The sequence below is a fragment of the Sparus aurata genome, chromosome 10 (assembly GCF_900880675.1).
Source record: "Sparus aurata chromosome 10, fSpaAur1.1, whole genome shotgun sequence".
NCBI lineage: Eukaryota > Metazoa > Chordata > Actinopteri > Spariformes > Sparidae > Sparus > Sparus aurata.
Window position 1 is genome coordinate 13,176,133 of NC_044196.1, and position 20,301 is coordinate 13,196,433.

The 20,301-nt window shown below is 42.8% G+C and overlaps 1 protein-coding gene across 2 annotated transcripts in view; it reads right to left on the minus strand.

The window, feature by feature from the left end:
* Positions 1–215: 215 nt before the first annotated feature.
* col4a5 (collagen, type IV, alpha 5 (Alport syndrome)) overlaps positions 216–20,301 on the minus strand; it is a 43,784-nt gene continuing 23,698 nt past the window's right edge. Inside the window, exons 12-51 of one of the 2 annotated variants that reach the window (XM_030431114.1) lie at positions 20,202–20,243; positions 20,008–20,100; positions 19,489–19,542; positions 19,320–19,376; positions 18,082–18,126; positions 17,926–17,979; positions 17,789–17,830; positions 17,315–17,408; positions 16,772–17,059; positions 16,422–16,511; positions 16,013–16,083; positions 15,602–15,793; positions 15,356–15,524; positions 14,971–15,063; positions 14,771–14,875; positions 14,540–14,637; positions 14,305–14,455; positions 14,097–14,210; positions 12,735–12,902; positions 11,992–12,081; positions 11,513–11,659; positions 11,288–11,386; positions 11,108–11,197; positions 10,287–10,426; positions 10,074–10,200; positions 9,668–9,847; positions 9,528–9,578; positions 9,253–9,438; positions 7,262–7,270; positions 6,288–6,296; positions 5,338–5,471; positions 5,162–5,234; positions 4,969–5,040; positions 4,666–4,794; positions 4,311–4,409; positions 3,901–4,113; positions 3,635–3,812; positions 3,433–3,547; positions 3,134–3,306; positions 216–2,030 (exon numbers count right to left, since the gene is read on the minus strand). In XM_030431114.1, coding sequence (XP_030286974.1) covers positions 1,949–2,030; positions 3,134–3,306; positions 3,433–3,547; positions 3,635–3,812; positions 3,901–4,113; positions 4,311–4,409; positions 4,666–4,794; positions 4,969–5,040; positions 5,162–5,234; positions 5,338–5,471; positions 6,288–6,296; positions 7,262–7,270; positions 9,253–9,438; positions 9,528–9,578; positions 9,668–9,847; positions 10,074–10,200; positions 10,287–10,426; positions 11,108–11,197; positions 11,288–11,386; positions 11,513–11,659; positions 11,992–12,081; positions 12,735–12,902; positions 14,097–14,210; positions 14,305–14,455; positions 14,540–14,637; positions 14,771–14,875; positions 14,971–15,063; positions 15,356–15,524; positions 15,602–15,793; positions 16,013–16,083; positions 16,422–16,511; positions 16,772–17,059; positions 17,315–17,408; positions 17,789–17,830; positions 17,926–17,979; positions 18,082–18,126; positions 19,320–19,376; positions 19,489–19,542; positions 20,008–20,100; positions 20,202–20,243 — 4,416 coding nt within the window. In that variant the 3' untranslated portion in view covers positions 216–1,948. The remainder of the gene's footprint in view (positions 2,031–3,133; positions 3,307–3,432; positions 3,548–3,634; positions 3,813–3,900; positions 4,114–4,310; positions 4,410–4,665; positions 4,795–4,968; positions 5,041–5,161; positions 5,235–5,337; positions 5,472–6,287; positions 6,297–7,261; positions 7,271–9,252; positions 9,439–9,527; positions 9,579–9,667; positions 9,848–10,073; positions 10,201–10,286; positions 10,427–11,107; positions 11,198–11,287; positions 11,387–11,512; positions 11,660–11,991; positions 12,082–12,734; positions 12,903–14,096; positions 14,211–14,304; positions 14,456–14,539; positions 14,638–14,770; positions 14,876–14,970; positions 15,064–15,355; positions 15,525–15,601; positions 15,794–16,012; positions 16,084–16,421; positions 16,512–16,771; positions 17,060–17,314; positions 17,409–17,788; positions 17,831–17,925; positions 17,980–18,081; positions 18,127–19,319; positions 19,377–19,488; positions 19,543–20,007; positions 20,101–20,201; positions 20,244–20,301) is intronic. The other variant, XM_030431115.1, reaches the window with a different exon arrangement.

A 20,301-nucleotide genomic window follows, 5' to 3' on the forward strand; every position in this document is an offset into this window, starting at 1 on the left:
CCCTCTCGGTGATTCACTTTCAAAAGACAGCACTTTGGACATAGTATTTATTTCAGTCTTAAAAGTTTATAACAACTTCTGGATAACATAACATGAAAAATAAACAAAAAAAAAAAAACAAAAAAAAGAAAAAAAAATACACATTTTTTTTAATCGCACCCCAGGTTGACAAAAAATTAGAATTCATAAAAGCAGTTTTGAAAAAATAAAAATAACAATAAAATCACAGGAAAACATTTCTCCCCCTCCCCCCCATAGAACAGCTCTTGTAGACTTACAGTACATCAGGAGTGCGAACACCTGGTGTCAGAGAAGCGTCACATCAGGCGTCACTGTCACACCTGATCTCCCACCTGCATCTCGGCAGGCTGGAGTGTGAACACTTTAAACCAATTTTGGATACAAATTCAAGCCAGTGAAAGTGGAATTTGAAGGGTCTCTTTTTTTCTTTTTGCAAAATGAGCCCCTCAAAAAACCTCAGGCCCTCTTTTTACAGCGAAGCCCAGCACCTGGAAATGTAAAAAAAAAAAAAACACAAAACAAATATCACGGTTTTCTAATCAAAGGAGCCAAAAAGATTTAAACTCAAATCCTTTTTTTTTTCTTCTTCTTTTTTTTTCTCCGCACAAATATCTGGAACATTTCCCAATCATTAGACTACCTAGAAGCAAATCCCCTTTATTTCAGTTCAACATTTTTATTAATTCTACAAATTGAGTACAAAAGATTTTTAAGCGATTGGCGTCGTTAATATCATACAAGACCGTTATGTTTGAGGGAAAATGGCTCTTTGTCTTTGCTCAGTAGTTAGCTTTATTTCAATCGGTGAAATGCCTTGACCTTTGTGTTTGAAAACAGCGAACAATCTCCCCACAGCCGAATAAAGTTTATATACCTTTTATCCTCTTTCTCAAATATATATTTATTATATATAAAATACTGTTTCATTCATAAAAGCCTTACTTTGTACAATATCTGAGTGTGTCAGTGAGCAGTGAACTGAGGTGAATGTATGTGTGTGTTTGTGTTTGTGTGTGAAAGCGTGAAGTGTGTGAGCTAAAAAGAACCTGGAAAATCATCTTATAACAAAAGAACTGTTACAGATTCAGGACCTAATACACTAAAAACAAAAGGTGTTTTACACAATATACACATTTAATTACTTACAAAAAAAAATAAAGTAAGAGGAAGAAGGTGTAGTCTGACGGTTAGAAGGCGGGCTACAGCAGGGTTAGTACCACCAAATGTAACGTTAAACGACAGAAAAATGACGGAGAGAGAAAGAGGAAGAGCGTGTGAATGAAGAGCTAGTAGTAAAAAAAAAAAAAAAAAAAAGGCTGTCAGTCTCACTAAGGAAAGCTCATCGTCAGTGCATCTCTCATCTTGGATGTTCCGAAGTCAAAGTGCCGAGACCATCCACTCCTCATCAATAAGGCCGAAAACAAACAAAATAAAAATAAAAAAAGGAGCACTTCTGTCTACAAATGGATGTACAGGATCACATTTTTGTTGCAACAACGTCGAAAAAAAGTGATTTTCTTTTTTTTTTAAGAGAAAGGAAACTGATCCTTTTGGGAAAGAAGGGCAAAGAAATGAAAAATGCACTTTTTGTTGTCGCGCATCCATCATGGCACCATTTAGTGGATTTTGCTCTGCTGTCGTTTTGAGGTACTTCTTAAGAAAAACAAAGACTAAATGTAAGATTTATTTTCGTCAGTTTTTTCTTTTCTTTTTTTTTTTTATAGAAGCTGTGTTGCACAGTAGCACCAAAGTTTTAGTTGAAGTTTTTTTTTTTGTTTAGTTTTTTTCCGGAAGACAATGCACCATTGGAATTCCACTTTGTCACCACGATGACGGCCTATCCGTCGCTGTGACCACCACCCCCCTACTTGTCCCCCGTCATCCAATCATCTCTTGTTGTCGATCAGGCGTCCCCCGCCGTGTGCCGTTACGTACTCTTCATGCAGACCACGCAACGGCTGACGCGCGTTCGTAGGTTACCCGCCTTGAAAGTCTCCGACTGGGGCTTCCTGTAGGGGCAAAAGGTAAGGATGGTTATGCTGGGGACAACTCGAAGGATAGATTGGTGTATGTAAAATGTACAGATTTTTTTTTTTATGAAACATTTGCAAGAACATGTTGTTTTTTATTTTACTGAAAATGCAGTTTGCCCAAGAAATCAACACACATACACCCCCAGTGACTGAAATTTGGGTAATATAGTTAGCATTAACATTAACATTAGCAAGATGTCAAAACACGCATGATTATATTGTTATTATACATTATGCTCAACTGATACACGTGATTTAACACCCAGTAGAAGTTCATCCCTAGTTTTTTTCCCTGCCATTATTCGACACTCAGATTTTATTTGACCATCAGTTTTTATTTATTTTTTCTTTTATTTAACCTTTATTTATCCAGGAAAATCCCATTGAGATTAAAAACCTCTTTTTCAAGGGAGTCCTGACCAATTTGAGGAAATGCGATATAAATAAGCATATTATTTTGAGATATATCAAATCAATGTGAAACCTTTGGACTCTTCTTCATAGTGAAATTACGGAAGAGGATTAGGGCCACACATGAATTTTTTTTTTTAGTTCTGACTTTATTCTCAGAATTCTGACTTTTTTCTCAGAATTCTGAGATTAAAGTCAGAATTCTGAGAATAAAGTCAGAAGTCTGCACATGTACATTTTTTTTTAGTTCTGACTTTATCTGACTTTAATCTCAGAATTCTGACTTTAATTTCAGAATTCTGACATTTATATCAGAATTCTGACTTTAAAGTCAGAACTAAAAAAAAAATTCACATGTGGCCCTAAACCTCTTCCGTATGAAATGACTATGTAATGGTTATCCTAAATATCCTAAAAGTGTTCAAAATTATTTAACACTTAATCAGAAAAACATACCATCAATCCCTAATCTCGCTTTTGGATTAGTACGTTTACATTGGGGGGATTTCACAATTTTCATAATTGACCACCACAAATTGCTATATAGGGCAACTGAAGACAAAACTGGTCAGTGTGTCAAGTTGTCTTAGATTTTGTGTAGTTGCCACATACGTCACATAAAGGGCCCTCTAACAACTAAGCCATCCCGCTGAGTTGTGTATCCGTACCTGAACATCTCTGAGGTGTCTACAGTTGCCAGCCAGAAGCTGTAGGAGTTTCCGTAGTAGTTGCACGTCCCTCTGCCGTGGCACTCTATGAAGGGTGCGCTGCGGAACTCCTCAAGGCAGGAGCCGGGGGAGGCCAAGGCCTGACCGGAGCCCTCTGCTCCCGCGCTAGTGTGCTGTGGATGGAGAGGGGAACTCTGGTTATGTACTGCGGTGCGTAGATGAAATGTGCCATATGCTGAAGGGTAAGTTAGAGAGGGTGCTGAGGACCAGTACCGGTGGGTACAGGTGTTTTGTCTTACCATCATGAAGGAATAACCAATCCACAGAGGGTCCCATCTCGCAGGGCAAGAGGGAATCTGGATTGTCTGACTGTGGACTGCAATCACCATGGCTGGAGCTTCACATACTGAACACCTAGACACACACACAGAAATATAATCAAACCCCTTGCATCCAACCTCATCTAACCTGTTTCCTCTTCTTCCTTGTCTCCATCCCTACCTGCTGATGAAAGGCTTGATGCTCTCTCCGGTGATGGGGGCCATAGACATGGGCATGGGCTCAGGCGTGGACAGCCAGTAGGAGTAGTCGTTGCGGGAGGCGAAGTTGCAGACGTTGTTGATGTTGCAGAACATGAAGGGCATGGTGCTGAACCTGCGCAGACAGCTGCCGGCAGAGCCTAGAAGATGAAATATATGAAGTGAATTTGATACAGTGAGATTGTAGCGTAAACCTTTTAGATGTGAGGCAACATCCTGTTTACGTACCAAGATCCTGTCCGTGTGCCCTCTCGTTACCCTGCACATAGAGCAGGGAGTAACCGTCATAGATGGTGTTAGTTCCATCAGGACAGAAGGGAACATCCTGACCCTGGCTGTGGCGGGTGATGAGGAAGCCATGAGCCGCAGACACTGATCCTGGAGGACCGGGAGAACCCTGTGGACCATCTGAGCCAGGGGGACCAGGGTAGCCAGCTTGACCTACAATCAGGGAATAGGGATATTTTAGAAATGGGCAGCTATTATGTTTCTAGATTAACTAGTTCCTCAGCCAACTTTAAGCCAAAGAGCACATTTTAAACCACAACACCACATCAAAGGCCAAGCTAGGTGCGATGTGATGGTTCGTGACTGATGAATGACATGATTCAGTCTGTAGGTTTGACTGTTCCACTCACCAGGTTGACCGGCCGGTCCACTGTCTCCCTTCCTGCCAGGTGGACCGCTGAAGCCAGGAGGACCCTCCAAACCAGGATCTCCAGGGTCACCAGGCTGACCTGAGAGCAGTGAAAAACAAGAGTACTCTTTCTTAGATGACCAAACCATATCTGAGGCTGGAGTTACTTTGAATTTAAAAAGTCACTTTAGACAAAAGCATCTGCTAAGTGCCCTACATGTAACTGTAAAAAGGTTAGACACGGATGTCAACATCACTAAGACTCGGGATCAATGGCATCCCAGGAACAATAATAGATGTATTCTTATGCAACTGTCTTGTGACCTTTATCATGTCCAGAGTCCACAATTACCCACCTGGAAGTCCATCGCGACCTTGAGAACCAGGAGATCCTCGATTACCAGGCAGACCTTGAGGACCAGGTGGTCCTCGCTCTCCCTTAACCACAATGGGTGCCGGAGGTACACCAGGGTCACCAGGAGGTCCTAGAGGTAGAAAATAATCCATTTGAATTCATCTAAGAAGTTTTTAAAGATAAATCTCAATGTTTTGTGTTGAATTCAACAGAATTTCAGTGTGAAAGTGAGAACATTATATCTTGTATGTTTGTAGCTCATCTCACTATTCACTGTATGAAAAAGGTAAATGTGTTCACGCACCTGTGGGTCCGACATCTCCAGGATCACCACGAAGACCAGCACCACCAGGACTTCCTGGGTCTCCCTTTGGTCCTGGCAAAAATACATATGACACAATTAATTTAGCTTTGCTTAACATGGAAGCATAACATAAAAATACATTTCTGGATAGAGGGAACGATGAGAAAATACTGTTATAGTATCGTGGACTGACCAGGGAAGCCAGGAACACCAGGCAGACCGATATCTCCCTTCACACCAGTAGCACCGGGAAGACCGGGTGAACCCTGGTAAGAAAGAGACATCTCAGGCTCAGAATCACAGTTTTATCTCTTAGAGATTCTCAAGTTCAAGAGACCAAATTCAGCTAATTTAACAAAATGATCTTACCGGGAATCCAGAAGTACCAGGATCTCCCTTTGATCCGGGGAAGCCTGGCTGGCCAGGAGCACCGGGAATACCCTTCTCTCCCTTCACACCGCCACTTCCTGCTGGCCCACGGAGACCCTCTGGGCCAGGTGGACCTTCATTAGCAGACAAGAAAAGTAAAAAATCAGGTACAGAATGATGGAGAAACAACACAAGATGGTTGCACAGGAAGTCTTTTCTTATTATATACTCTTCAGGATCAGTTTGGTTTCCATTTAACAAGGAGAAATCAGGTTAGTGTTTAAGAACACGCAGTGTGGTGGTTGACATTCTTGCCTGGTTGAGCAAGCGTAGTCTTGCTTCATATTTTTAACTGTGTAAATGGAAACTGAGCTGAACCAGAACAGAAGAGAATCATGAAATTAACAAATACAGCAGCACATCATCTGCATATGATATTATCCTGTGCAGCCTTTTACAGATCAACTGTGGTACTGTATACGATGTGAAAAATGGTTTAATTCCCAAAATTGGCAAAAAAAAATATTAAATTGAAGTCTGATATAAGATGGTGTATTTCTCAGGAATAACAGGTAATACTATTAGCCATATCAAGCCCTTCATTTACAAATGTTCCTTTAAATTTCGGTTGTATCTTTAAATCCACCAATTATATGATTTGTTTACGACAGAGCATTTATCTCAGAGAAACTTTAGTAAGAAATGAAAAAGGAGAAAGACAAGAAAAGAAAAACACAATTTTGTTTCCCCGACGATGGTGAGATAACGTCAGAATTAAACTTTTTGGGTAAAGATGACCTCGCACAAAAGTGACACAGTAAGACTAAACATGTAAATGTGCGTTTTCATTTGTGTGTCCAGTCTGTCCTGTGGAGTGAAGACAGATTAAATGAGCATGAGATACATGTACCACAGCACATATCACAACCATCAAACCACTGGAGTCTAACCTGGAGGACCTAGGGTTCCCAGAATTCCCAGGAAAAGCGGAGTAGGGTTGACGGCACAGGGCAAAAAGAAGAGGCGGTTTAGACAGAAGCAAGCATCAGTACAGAAACACAGTCCGACTAACCAGAATAGTTTTTGTCGAGGTGTTAACCAAAGCTACTTTGGAACTGCTATTTGTTTGCGACCTTCCGATTACTACTACTTCCATAGTAATCTTAATATACTTCTCCTACTAGCCCGGAAATCGGATTACTGGATGGTACCCACTCTACCTCCTGAGCTATATCTACCACTGCTGCTACTGGTAGTACCCAACAGATTACTGTAGGAACTATTGCTACTATTAGTACTCTCTTACTACCATATCTGCAAATACTATCTAACCAGCGACCTTCCGATTACTGGACGACCCACTCTACCTCTGGTTCTACGACTGCTACTAATGATACCAAATTTCCTGCTGCTAGTAATACTACTACTACCACTATTGCTAGCCAGGGGAGCCATAGTATTCAAAATATTCAACGCTTATGTACAAATAAAAAAGTTCATTAAAAATCCAACAGATCTGGAATTACAGTATGTTCTGAAAACTAAAAACAATGATTTGATGCTTCAAGTGAGTTAGTTATATTTGGTGTTTTTGTGTTAGATTTGTATTTGACGGTTACCTATATGTGATCCAGACAACATGCTAATTGTGCCAGACAACTACTGTGAATTTGAAGTTAATTTGATTTGATATGGAAAAAATGTTTTCAGAGAGAGGGTGCTTACTTGTTGAAGGTGCATTATACTACACATCAGTGTGCATGAAAAGTGAAAGAAGACAGTGATTAGAAAGTAGAAGGAATGAGAAAATGCAGTGATTTCCCGGGTGAAATTTGTTCCTGCTAGATCATAAAAAGTGGTGTTAAACTCAGTTGGTGGTGCTGGAAGGAACGTGCAGAGGAAGTCTGGACGCCGTTGATCTGACCTGAGGGACCTGCGGCAGCCGGATGCACGTGTCATCACATCAAGAGGCGGGGCCACAACACAGTGGGTGGGGCCAAGCCACAGGGAACAGGATGTAAAATAGCTTCATTTTGTCACATTGACAAGTTTTTGTTTTTGCAAGCCTGACACAGTGCTGGGTTGTGTCGTCGGTGCTGGAATTTACTATTGAGTTTTATATATTTCATTTGATATTTTACAGCGACAACAACTGTTTCATAACAGAAATCAGCTGATTTTAGCATAAAACTTCAAAACAATCAAATCAGCTCGACATTAGAGTGCTATGCATGATGCCGTTTTGATCTTACGATATATTTACATTAGTTTTTTTTGCAGTTTGACATGTGTGGAGTAAATTCACTGACACTTTAGACATGGAAAATTGCCAACAATTTCTGCATGTTACCCGACCAATGAATAACATGCTTTTCCAAATTTGTTGCTTTGGAATTTTTCAGTTGCATTTTCCTTGTCCACCATTCCCAGCATTGTGTCACACTTGTTTTCACGTGTACGTTTAAGTGTGTGTTGGGACAAACAGTGCCCATGCAGATGACTGATTGGTGGGACAAAACACACTCGGAGCAGCTGAGCCACAGGCAAACCCCAACACTCTCAACTTGACTCTAGGTTTTTTGTTAAAGTTAAATTTTTCTATGTTTTAAATGTAATAGAGAGATAAGGATAAAGTTTGTTTTTCTATTGGTCCATTTCATTATTTCATTCATTATTATACATCATTGCCATCGAGTTATTTTTAACTTAACCGAGTTAAGTAAAGTTGAATATCACTACGATTAAGCAAGACCAAAGCAGGTTTTTTGGATGACTTTTAATTGTATTTAACAAAAATGTAACTGAATTCCATTAAATACAATTAAAAGAAATGTGTCATGAACTCCATTTTTAAGATGCAGTTGAAAGTCTTTAGTTTGCCCCAGGCTCAGCTGTTTGACACCAACATTTATTTAACATTACTGGACGTGACCGCAAACATTTGACACACATATTTTGTTGTTACACTGTCCACAGGAGGACATAAACACACAAACTTCATGGCTGTGGAGAGATGGATAGATTACAATTCCACCCATTATGGGATCATGAGAAGAGGGCAAAAGGTGTGAGGAGACATGAGGACCGATGGATTGGTGGATGAAAGAAAATATTGCATGATGACAACAAAGTGGTATGAACACATGCTCTTTTTTGGGAGGGGGGGCATGGTCAACCCCCCGCTGACAAACAGTGATTGGTCTGTGAGGAGCACCTCAATGTTTCCTGGTAAAGAAGGATTGGGGGGGAGTGGAGGAGTGTGCATGGCAGACTTTTATCACAAGTGTTGTTGACACTGACTGGACAGGTGGTGCTCAAACAGTCCATTGGTGGTGAAACAATGTCCCATGCAAATCAGTCGACATTGAGATGAAAGCATTCACATTTAAAGTGCAGGTTCTGTCATTTGCTGTCTGGTTTTCACAATATCCACCAGCAATCGTGAGTTTTCTCTAAATTAGCTAAATTAAGTCCCATCCAATCCAAGTCTAGCCCAACATAGGGAGTCATTAGGATGAGCTAGGCCATACAGTTGGCTGAGTTATGGCCTGGGTGACTACCAGATCTGATCACCTGTGGACCACAATTGTTTGTTGTCTTTGGCCAGAGTGTGACCTATATTGCTATCTTTAACTCTCTGGCTTTTGTACTTTTACAGCACGTGAAGCCAGGATCTGGCAGTGTGCTTCTTTATCCTGTTTACTGATCCAGATTAACAGGGTTAATTGCATTAAGATCACTTGGATAATGCTGTTAACTTAATTTAGGCCCTGACCTAATATTAATTGGAAATCTGACATAATAAACACCACCCACCTCTTACTGTAGTTGGGTAAAACAAACCATCGATAAGAAAACCAGACAGCAGTTTCTGGCAGTACATGTGATGGCGAATAGTAAATCGAAGTACTTTACCTGCTCTTCCAGGTGGTCCAGGAGGTCCTTGGAGTCCTTTGGGGCCCTGCAGAGCAAGTCCTGGGGGCCCGGGGGGGCCGGGGTTGCCACCAGGACCAGGAGAGCCAGGGAAACCAGCCTCTCCTTTAGTGCCGGGGAAACCAGGCGTGCCAGGTCCTCCTGGAGGACCTGGGTCTCCCTTCGCACCTAGTGAGAAATGAAGTAGAGTTTGTCATATCAGTACAGAGACAATAATCAAAACAACTGTTTTTTACATATAATAGGTGGTTACTCACCTGGCAACCCTGGAAGACCAGATGGACCAGGACCACCATAACCAGGAAGACCTGGAAGCGAAGGAAATCAAATACACACTGAGTATACTACATGGATAAGTAAGGATAATATCTTTCAGACATGTCTGGCTGTGACTCACCAGGTTCTCCTTTCACTCCAGATGGTCCTGGGATCCCGTCCCGACCAGCCTGACCCTTTTCTCCTGGCAACCCTGGTCCTCCTGGTCGGCCAGGCTCTCCTGGTCTGCCGGGAGCTCCATTGAGACCTGGGGCACCAGGCCCACCATCGAGACCCTTGGGGCCAGGGATACCGGGAGAACCTGACAGGAGATGGTCGACACGTCAGTAAATGTTGCTTTGGGTACATAATGACTTTCCAATATCATCAATATTACTTTTTCTATTTTATTTTAACTTCAGTTTACTTATTTTACAAATGTTTTTACTTTATAGTTAGTATAAGTAGATAGTTTCAAATATGTGCTTCACGTATGTCACCAGCTGAGAGTCATTCTTGAACCTGTTGTTGTCAAATGTCAGATTTACCTTGGAATCCTGGCAGACCGGGGTCGCCTTTGGCACCTGGCCCTCCTGGTAAACCTGGGAGACCAGGTGATCCTGGAGTTCCTTTCAGTCCTGGAGTTCCCGGGAACCCTGGCTGGCCAGGTTCACCCTATGAGAGACACGAATAAAACAAAGTGTCAACCTAAAATTCCACTTTTTCTGAACTAAGGACATTTCAGTGGTTGCGTCCTGTACCTTGAGTCCGCTGGGTCCAGGTGGTCCGACTCCGGCAGAGCCTGGTTCACCTTTGGCTCCAGGGAAACCAGGTCCTCCTGGTTGTCCTGGGGTTCCAGACCTTCCTGGCTGACCTGGTAGACCCTTCTGCCCTGATGGTCCTGTGACATCATCAAAATGAAACATTAGTATTTATAACGCTTTATCCTGTTTGATCCAGACGTAAGTCTTACAGATGTCGGCACAAGTTACATGGGTGAGACGTAGTATGGAGAGTATTTGATAACTGGAATGACTTTAGTGAGATGTCAACCAAAAACTTCACCTCGCCAACGTCAAGGAACTCAATTAGCAAAAGGCTTTCCATACCACGTCTATCCAACGTAGCTTCTATTCCTTGGGCCAGAATCTGTCAGACGTCATTTTTAGCAAGTCCAAGTCAAGTCTAAAGTCTGTTACGGTTGTAACAAGCGTTCTATCATCTGCTGCGTGCCATCTGGTCTGCTTAGAACACTGCATAGTTATATGTAGGGATTTCAAAGCATCTACTGTGTTATCATCACCCCTTTATCTATCAGCATACTGAGTATTATCAGCACTGATTAGTTCTTTGGTATATGGTCATGTAAAATTATCCTGAGGTGTTGTTTACCAGTAAAAATAAGTTATAAGCATGGCTACAGGATGTAAAATATAACCAGTATTTGGGTGGAATCCAAATATTTTCAAAAATAAATACATTTCAGAGCTTTTTCAATATTTCATCCCATTTTTAGAAGAAATTTGGGGAAAGCTTTCAGTGAATCACCAACTGGATAGAGATACGAGATGTTCAAACCCACCTGGTATTCCCATTTCTCCCATACCGCCTTTAGATCCTGGACCTCCAGGACTGCCTGGGCCTCCTGGGATGCCAGCATCTCCCTTAGGACCTGTTGCACAGTTGAAACAGTATATTAGAAACCTACTTGCACCAGTATGAGTGTTTTCATATGTGTGTTTGTGTAAGGAGGTACACATACCTGGTGGTCCAGGGAGTCCAGGGCGTCCATCTGATCCCGGCAGTCCGGGATCACCAGAGAGACCAGAGATGCCTTTCTGACCTGGAAAACCTGGTGAACCTGGACACCACACACAAAAATACAGTGTGTATTTAAAAAAATGGTGAGAGGCACAATAAGCTCTAAAGGCTTAAGACAAAGTGCAAATCACTCGTGGAGAGACAAAGAAGGTGTTCTCAGTTGTACCTGGAAGTCCAGGATCTCCCTTGTCTCCCTTTGTGACTGCTGATGTCAGGGTGGCTCCCGGGGGCCCCATAACACCTGGGTCGCCTCTCTCTCCTTTACCACCGGGACCACCGGGTGTGCCATCTCTGCCGGGGAATCCAGGTTCACCTGTAGAGAAGAACACAAGAATCAGAGATCTTTAGCACCTTGTTTTTCGTTACTCTGTCATTTTTGTGACGGATTTGTCATTGCTCATTGTTGTGGTCCCTTCGTGCACTTTTGAAACTGCTGTTGAGTTCATTTTATGTTATATCGACCACAGAAGTAACAACACAGATATTTACTTACGTGAAAATATCATGAATTATTCCTTTGGGATACAGTATGCTTTTATATGCTTTCTAAGGGCTTGGATACTCCAAACCAGTGTTAACAAATGTTAACAGTTCAAAACCTTTCAAAACTTAGGACATACTGTGTGTGTGAATATATGTAAATACCTTTAAAGCCAGGAGCACCAGGTCCTCCTGGGCCTCCTGGTCCTCCAGAGGGTCCTGGAGGTCCTATGGGACCCATGTCACCTTTGGTACCTGCAGACAGTCAGACATTCGAAGTTAGATAAAAAAAATAAACAAAAAACTTAAGTTCAAAATATTCAGCTACAAAGTCCATCTCACACACACAGCTATAGCTAGTTGGTTATTATATTAACAGATAGATAGAAAGTTAAGCACTCAGCCAGACAGTTAAATGGCATTCTTGGTATCCAGCTAGCTAGCCATTTAGCAAACCCCAAAACCACTGGGACAGGTAGCCAGCTCAATAACAGGCAACATGTTCAAGCTACTGCGCTATTGCAGGATATTTAAGAATGGTGGAACAGAGAAAGAGATCATGTTGAGGTTAAAAAAACATGGCTTCACACAGTTTCCTGTATGAAAGTCTGCCATTTGACCTATTCACCCATCTTGTCTTTACGCTTGGTATCTAACATACATCAATTATCTATTAAGCTAGCTAGCGAGCTGCTTTAGCAAGATGGTCAATTAGCTAGCTAGTCAGTCTAGTAGGTCAGTCAGTCAGCAAGCAAATCTCCTTGAAAAAATAGCTCTAATGCTTAAAACCAGTTAGCATCAGTTGTAGCATCATTCTTTATTAAAGAATTAGCTATCTTATATGTGGTATCAACACTTACTCTACAAGGTCATGACTACATATTAATGACATAAATGTCATCTTTTACCTGGCAGTCCAGGCAGGCCATCACGTCCTGGTCCTCCAGGAGGTCCTGGGGTTCCTGGTTGTCCTGGGGAACCTGGGAAACCATTAGTTCCTCGGTCTCCAGGCAGACCTGGGATGTCTAGACCTGGAGGACCGGGGTCTCCCTTCGCACCATTTGATCCAGGGAATCCTGTAATGATGATATCAAGGTTGCATTGTTTAGATAATGAAACTGTTAACTTGATGGAGAATTTTATCATTATAAATTACCCCAAACATCTTTTTTCTGCAGCTTAATCTCTGGAAAAAAGTGTTCATATTGGCGCATATCAGGCAAAATATAGGCTGATACAAACATATGCGTTTAAACGTGTGTGTGTGTGAATGTATAACGCAATCATACACTCTGTGTGATATGTGACACTATTAAACGGCCGTCAACCAGCACCAGTATTGGGTCACAATACCTTTCTCGCCTTGGCATCAGAGCATCGCAGGTAAGGGAGGGGGCGTGTTTCAAAGCGCAGAGGGCGGAGCGTTGGAATAAGCCAAAAATGAGATGAGGAGAACAGATTATAATGCATTAAATGCATTAAAACATCTAGATGACGCCGCCTTTTTTCGAAAACACTCTGATTCAGCAACCAGTGCGTGCTCAGAGCATTCGATGATTTTGTTGAACGTGGGTAAGTTTGTGTTTTTTGCGCACATTCGATAGGAAAAGTGGCGTGAGGTTAAAGTGGCGAGAGAAGACGCAAATACTGGAATTTAAGGTTGGTGTGCTCACGAAGAAAGTGCCTTGAGTGTGTTCAAAGAAAGTGTGGTAGATGGTGACGAAGCCAAGACAGGGTGGGAGAGCTGGTGGTGTCTTCAAAAACAAAAAGGTGGCAGAGAGAGGAGGCCCAGGCATAGACACAAAGTCAAAGTCAATCTGTACACACACCTCGATCACCAACCAAAAGGGCGACTGTGTTTCTCAACCAAGCACACAAACCCTCGACAGGTGCTCAGGTGCTCACATGGAAAGTGTGCGATATACACAATTTAAACCAGTGAACCAAAATGACATCCAGACACCTTAACAAGCCCAAAACATGGACACGTGGATGGTCATGCACAGTCCTGGGTGACCAACAAACAAACTGACAAATATTTTATAGGATTAACACGTACAAAGATGCACAATATATACCAAACTAAAAAAATCAGTGTCACAAAAAAATCAGTAACTAAGTAATTTTGCTTAACTACTGTATGTCAGTACACTTTTGAGGTAACTGTACTTCACTTGAGGTCTATTTTGTGCTACTTTACACTTCGACCCCTCTACTATCTTTAAATCTTCCTATTGGGTACTTTTTACAGCACTGTTTATTTATCTCACCTGGTGGTCCCATTGGGCCAGGAGGTCCAGGTGGGCCAGGTTGTCCCACTGAGCCAATGGTGGTGGGTCCAGGTGGGCCACGAGCTCCAGGTGTACCAGGTATGCCCGGATCGCCTACACAGAAACAGACGAGGGAGTAATTGTACTTTTTTTTTTAATATATATACAAAAGTACTTGAAAAACATCAAAGCTGTAAATGATGACTACCTTTAGACCCTGGAGCGCCGTCAAATCCAGATCGTCCAGGTGAACCAGGGCCGCCAGGGAAACCAGGATCTCCCTTTGGTCCGGGGAATCCTTTAGATCCAGGTACTCCTGGTAAACCTGGCGGGCCAGGAAGACCAAAGCCAGGCTCGCCCTGTCACACAGAGCGTGGCCAAACGGTCAAATTTGATCATTTAGTAAAGTAGCCATTCAAGACATCATCCTTCTATCAACTTACCTTGGATCCAGGTATTCCAGGCTGCCCGGGAAGTCCGTCAACTCCTGGTCTGCCTGGTCCACCAGGAGATCCTGGCTGTCCGGGGATACCTGGGAATCCTGAGGAAAGGGAAAAGAAAACAGGGTGAGGTAGAGGAAGAAAACACGGAGGAGACATGAGATGTACTCAGGCAGGATGTAAAGGTCAAGGAGGGAAGAGGAAAGGGAAGAGTTTTGATTGGAGTTTCTTTACCTTTAGCACCTGGGGGTCCTGGGAGTCCGATGCCCGGGAGTCCAGGATCACCCTTGGCTCCTGGTAAACCAGGGAAACCAGGCTGTCCAGACTGACCTGGGTTACCTGACAAAAGTTCAATAAAAAAAAACCTGATCAGACATCAGAAACATGTGTCATGCACTGCATGAATAACAAACCTTAAATAATTACTCCTGTACCTGGTGAGCCGGGCAGTCCTGGTTCTCCATCCTGTCCTCTGGGTCCTGGTAAGCCTTTCTCGGCGACTGACAGGCCTGGTTCACCTTTAGCACCTGCATGGAGAGAGATGGTTGGATGGTTTCAGTGAGCAGATTTAAGTGCACTGGTACTTTTTGTAACAGTAGTTCAACTGGACATTAAAGAAGCATAAGCATAAAAGTACGAGGCCAGTATCAAAACTATAACTCTTTCAAATTCTGTTGAACATTCTGGATCAGTGTTGAATGATCTTAAGAAAAATGTGTATATATTGCACCTTTAACGACAGTAGGGATTGAAAGAGGTGGAAAAAACAAGGTTAGTTGTGGGAACAGCTCAACTGTCTGCAAGAAGTATTCCTCTTACCGGGTGCTCCGGGACCTCCTGGTCTTCCTGATACACCCTGGATACCCTTTTCTCCTGAAGGCCCCTGAGGTCCAAAGCCAGGTGGTCCTGGAGGACCCCTGTCTCCTGGATTACCTGGGGCACCTGGATCACCGGGGAGCCCTCGTTCTCCTTTCACTTGCAAAGAGCCCTGTTGAACATGTATAAGTCATGAAATGGACCATGGATCAATCTCCATGATGGAGGGATTAAGTGAAAGCCACCTACAGGAGCTCCTTTGGGTCCAGGACCTCCAGGCAGTCCGTCACGACCGGGTCGACCATCCAGGCCAGGCAGACCAGGTGCTCCAGGGAAGCCAGTGTCGCCCTTCTCTCCCCGTACGCCACTCACTGAGATGGCATCACCTGGGTCTCCCTTCTCTCCGGGGTATCCTGGAGAACCTTGAGGACCAGGACCACCCTAGATCAAGGAAAAAAGAAAAGAGGATAAGGTTGTTCAGTCAAATTCTTTCTCACGGCCAGACACGTATGGTCCCAGTGGACATCAGCAAGTCTTTTAAAGCTCGTAATTTATTCATTCATTCAATTTAAAGCCCAAATTCCCAGAATACAATTTTGATGTATGAATATAAATTCTAAAATGAATTGAGCTGTTTGAGGAAAATTAAGAAGTACTCACAGCAGGTCCAACACCACCAGGTGTTCCTGGAAATCCTCTGTCTCCTTTGACACCCTGGGGGCCAGGATTTCCTGATTGAGGCGAGAGGAGGAATAAGACATGCAGTATTAATGATGCAATAGTCTCCAGTATAATATAGAGTAGATTTACATTGCCAAAATGAATGACAACCAGGCAGCAAGGTAGAACCTTGGCTAAAATAATGAGCTCCTCATGAATAAATCTGAAGGTCTGGCAAACATTTGGCATCCAAATGCTCTGAGTTAACATTAGCATAACATGAGCTAGCATGCACTCACGTTTTATTTAGTCCACATGGAGGGTTTCCTGACCATCCATCATTACAGAAAGTATTTGAAATTACTTTATCTGGTGGGACTCTACTGATTTGGAGGTTGAGTGGTGTTACCTGGGAATCCGGGTGGTCCTGGAGGTCCCTGGGGTCCTGGAAGGGCACTGGTACTACCAAAGCAGTTCACACAAGTGTCTCCCTTATCACCTGAAACAGAAACAGATCACCGAGGTCAGTGTCTGAAATACTGACCAGTGCATTTCACCTGCAGCGTCTTCCCTTAAACTTGATCAACTTCTTAATCTTTTGGTATTATCGCACAACATTTCAACTCCAAAACATGATTTTTTTCGTGAGATTTTTTCATAGCCTTGCTGTTTTACTGTATATTTAGTCATCATATGCACATACAATAGCTAATAGTCTTCTCCATGATTGATTTCTGGATGAAAACCATCATCTCTCACCTTTCTGGCCTGTCTCTCCTGGGTAACCTCTCTCTCCCTGCACACCGGGACGCCCGGGTTCTCCAGGGATGCAGTTTTGTACTGCTGTGGAAAAGCCTGGAGGTCCAGGAAGACCTGGTGAACCCTGAGAACCAGGAGCCCCTTGACGTCCTGGGGGACCGGGCAGAGATATCCCTGGAACACCGGCTTCACCTTTCTGGCCTCTCTCTCCTGGGAAGCCTGGTTGTCCAGGCTGACCACCGCCACCGATAGCTGGAATTCCTGGTGTTCCTGGAGGGCCTGTCAAACCTGGAAAAGACAGGAAGGTAGAGTTTAAATGTGTTTAAATGTGTTAGTATTTGCCACCTGTTGAATTCACACTCCATTCACACTTTAACTCCTGTTGGCAAGTTAGCTCAGTTAGCTATGTAGCTAGCAGTCCATTGAGCTGACTGGGTCTACCCAGAAATAGCAATATCATCTGGTGTTCATTAGCTAGCGACTTAATGTCAAACGAAATGGATTGAGCCAGTGTTTTGTGTCTGCATGGGCGTGTTTATTTACCTTGTGGCCCTCTATCTCCTTTGGATCCAGGTGTTCCGGGGTACCCAGGATCACCTTTAGGACCGGGCCGAGCTCCATTCTGTGTGCCAATCACCTGGTGGAACGATGACAAAAAAATTCAAAAGAAATGCATCACACGCAGTTTTAATCACTTTGATAAACAACATAGGTGAACAAAATGAAATCAAGGTGAGAGAGGGAAGTGTCCCCACCCAGTGGTCAGATGAATGTACTGCACTTATATTGTACTTCTAGACTACGAAGGGTTTTTCAAAAGTACTTGGATGAAACAAGCAGGATATCATTATTACAGATTCCTCTGCATGAATAAGAAATCATGAAATCAAGAAGATAATCGAGTTTTTTTTTTTAATTCAATAAAAAAACGATAATTTAGCAAATTATCGTCTGATGAAGAGTGTGAGATTCCTGCTGGACGAAAAGCTCTAAATTAGGAGAATGTAGAATACACACCGCTCCTGGTGGGCCTGGATATCCAGGTTCACCTTTGAATCCCTAAAAAGAGATGGACAGGTGAAAGTTATCGAAACAACCCATGGCTGCACAGTTCATTTGGAATCTATTTATTAAAAAAATTTAAGAAAACTTACTCTCTCCCCATCCCTGCCTGGAGGACCTGGAAGGCCCGATTCTCCTTTGATTCCCTGATAGTGAACAAGTGAAAAAAAAAGTTAGAAATGTGATTGAGAGATTTACTAAAAGGATGATGTATAATAATTGTCTAGTTTGTCGTTTGCAGAACTCACAGGGAATCCTGGAGAACCAGGGTCTCCGTCTTTGCCTGGTTTGCCCTGTAGATGAGAGAAAATGTTGATTAGGAAGAGGTCCAACGCATTTGCAAGGAAGGGCCAATTTAAGTTAAGACCTTACAAGTGAGGCTAGGGTCGGGACAATTTAGCGAATCATAACTTTGCAATAAAACATAATGTTAAGACTTGTTTTTAGGGTTATCGTTAAGGTCTCCATATGCTTCAAAAGACCTAGGAAAACATTTCATATGAACACATTCATGGCAACCAAGAAGTCTTTTGTGTTTCTGTGTGAATACGACGTAATCAATTGTTTAAATCGGGACAACGGCACAACGTTTTTCACCGTAAAGGCCCGTGTATGCTTCAAAATCTCTGTCGGTATATGTCTATGGCCAATGCTCAAATCATAGCTTCCTCCTGGCTGCACAACAAAGCTTCTACGAAGAAGCTATTCAGTGTCTTTACCTCACAAGTGAAGGTATACTTGGAAAGTGAGGACCATTCGGCCGATACTAACTTGTCAAAAAGTTGTTTGAATGTTCAGACTTGGTAAAAAGGTTACTCTTAAGGCCTCGGTATACTTAAAAAAACAATTATGTCTATGGCCATGTTTAAAGGCTGCATCCCACAGCTTTCCCCAAGAATTCAGTGTCTTTTGTATGTCAAATTGGGATAGTAGCGCAAGGTTTCAGACAGTCTATGTTTGAAGGAATTCAATTGTTGCATAAAGTAAGTACGATTGACAGATTTCTTTGTCAAGTTACTAAAAACGATGGACGCAAACTCTTGCTAAATTTCCGTTGTTGGATGGGTGTTCCCCTGAATTTAAGTTTAGACCTTACAAGTTAAGATATATTTACGTCCCTCCTGCTTTTTCCAAGAATTCATTACCTTCTGTTAATTGTAAAAATCAGGATAATGACACCGAGTTCCTGACCGTCATCCATGGAGTTGCACTTGGATGCACATGCAAGAGTTAGAGCTTGAGAGGGACTTTTACACCTCTGCAGTGCAATGAGGGGGTATGATTGTCCGATTTCATTGAAAAAGTTACTACAACTGTTGGACGCATATCCTCCCCCCAATTCCAATGTTGGATTGGGGGTTCCATTGGGGGTTTAGGTGGTTCATTAAGAACTTGAGCATACTGAGACCTTCAAAAAATGAAGATCAAAGCTGTGGGTAAAAGTTTAGGCTTAAACATACGTCACCATGAGTATAAAACTACTTACGCGTTTGCCTGCTTCTCCTGGTTCTCCCTTGTCTCCCCTCTGTCCTCCTGAGGGACCCTATGAAGCCAAACCGAAAACTCGTCAACATTGTGGATGTACAGAAGCTCACTAATGAACTATCTTCAGTGTGGGGCAATTTGCCTACAGGCTGTGACGATCAGATACTTACAGGAGGCCCTGGATAGCCTGGATCGCCTCTTGGTCCTGGAACTCCCGGGTCACCCTGCAGAGGAAACACACAAAAGAGAAAGCGTAAGAGTTCGAAGCTTCAACCAAACTGATTTTGAAATTGACTGATTGAAAACGTCCGTCCACGGAGAAGGAATCAATTAGAAACTAAAAGCTTTCCATCCATTTAGAGCCATCATGCATCATCCAGTACTCACCAGGAGAAACATGTAAACAACTAAATAAATGTCTGAGGAGGTACTAAGTTACTGCAGGGAGCCACACTGTTGCAGAGCGGATCTGCTGCCATCTAGTGGTTGAAGTGAAAATTGCAGCATCCAGCAGATAAATGTCCTGACATGAAGACAGGTTCTTAACTTTGCTTTTTGTCGTCAGTGGTCAGATTAGATCCAAACTAGGTGTGCTGCTGCAGCTTTACTGTAAAATGACTTGAATATAAAGCATTAGATGAAATATATGGTGGCACTCTCAGTTCTCTGTTCTCTGTTGGTGGTGTTACCTTGTCTCCTCTCTGGATCTCTGTCTCAGGTGGTCTCTTCTGTTCTCCCACTTGTCCGGGAGGACCGGGAGGTCCTGGCAGACCGGGATCACCCTGTTTTCACACACAGACACACACCGGATTAGATTAAGGGTTTGAAATAAATCGAGCAAGGGGTCATGACAACAAATGTTTCCCTGGTTAACAGTAAATACCTTCTCTCCTTTGGGTCCTTGGAAGTTCAGTCCCATGTTTCCCTGGAGGAAAAAGCAGAGAAGTATTAAACGACCAACCAAACGCTCTCAGATTCAGAAA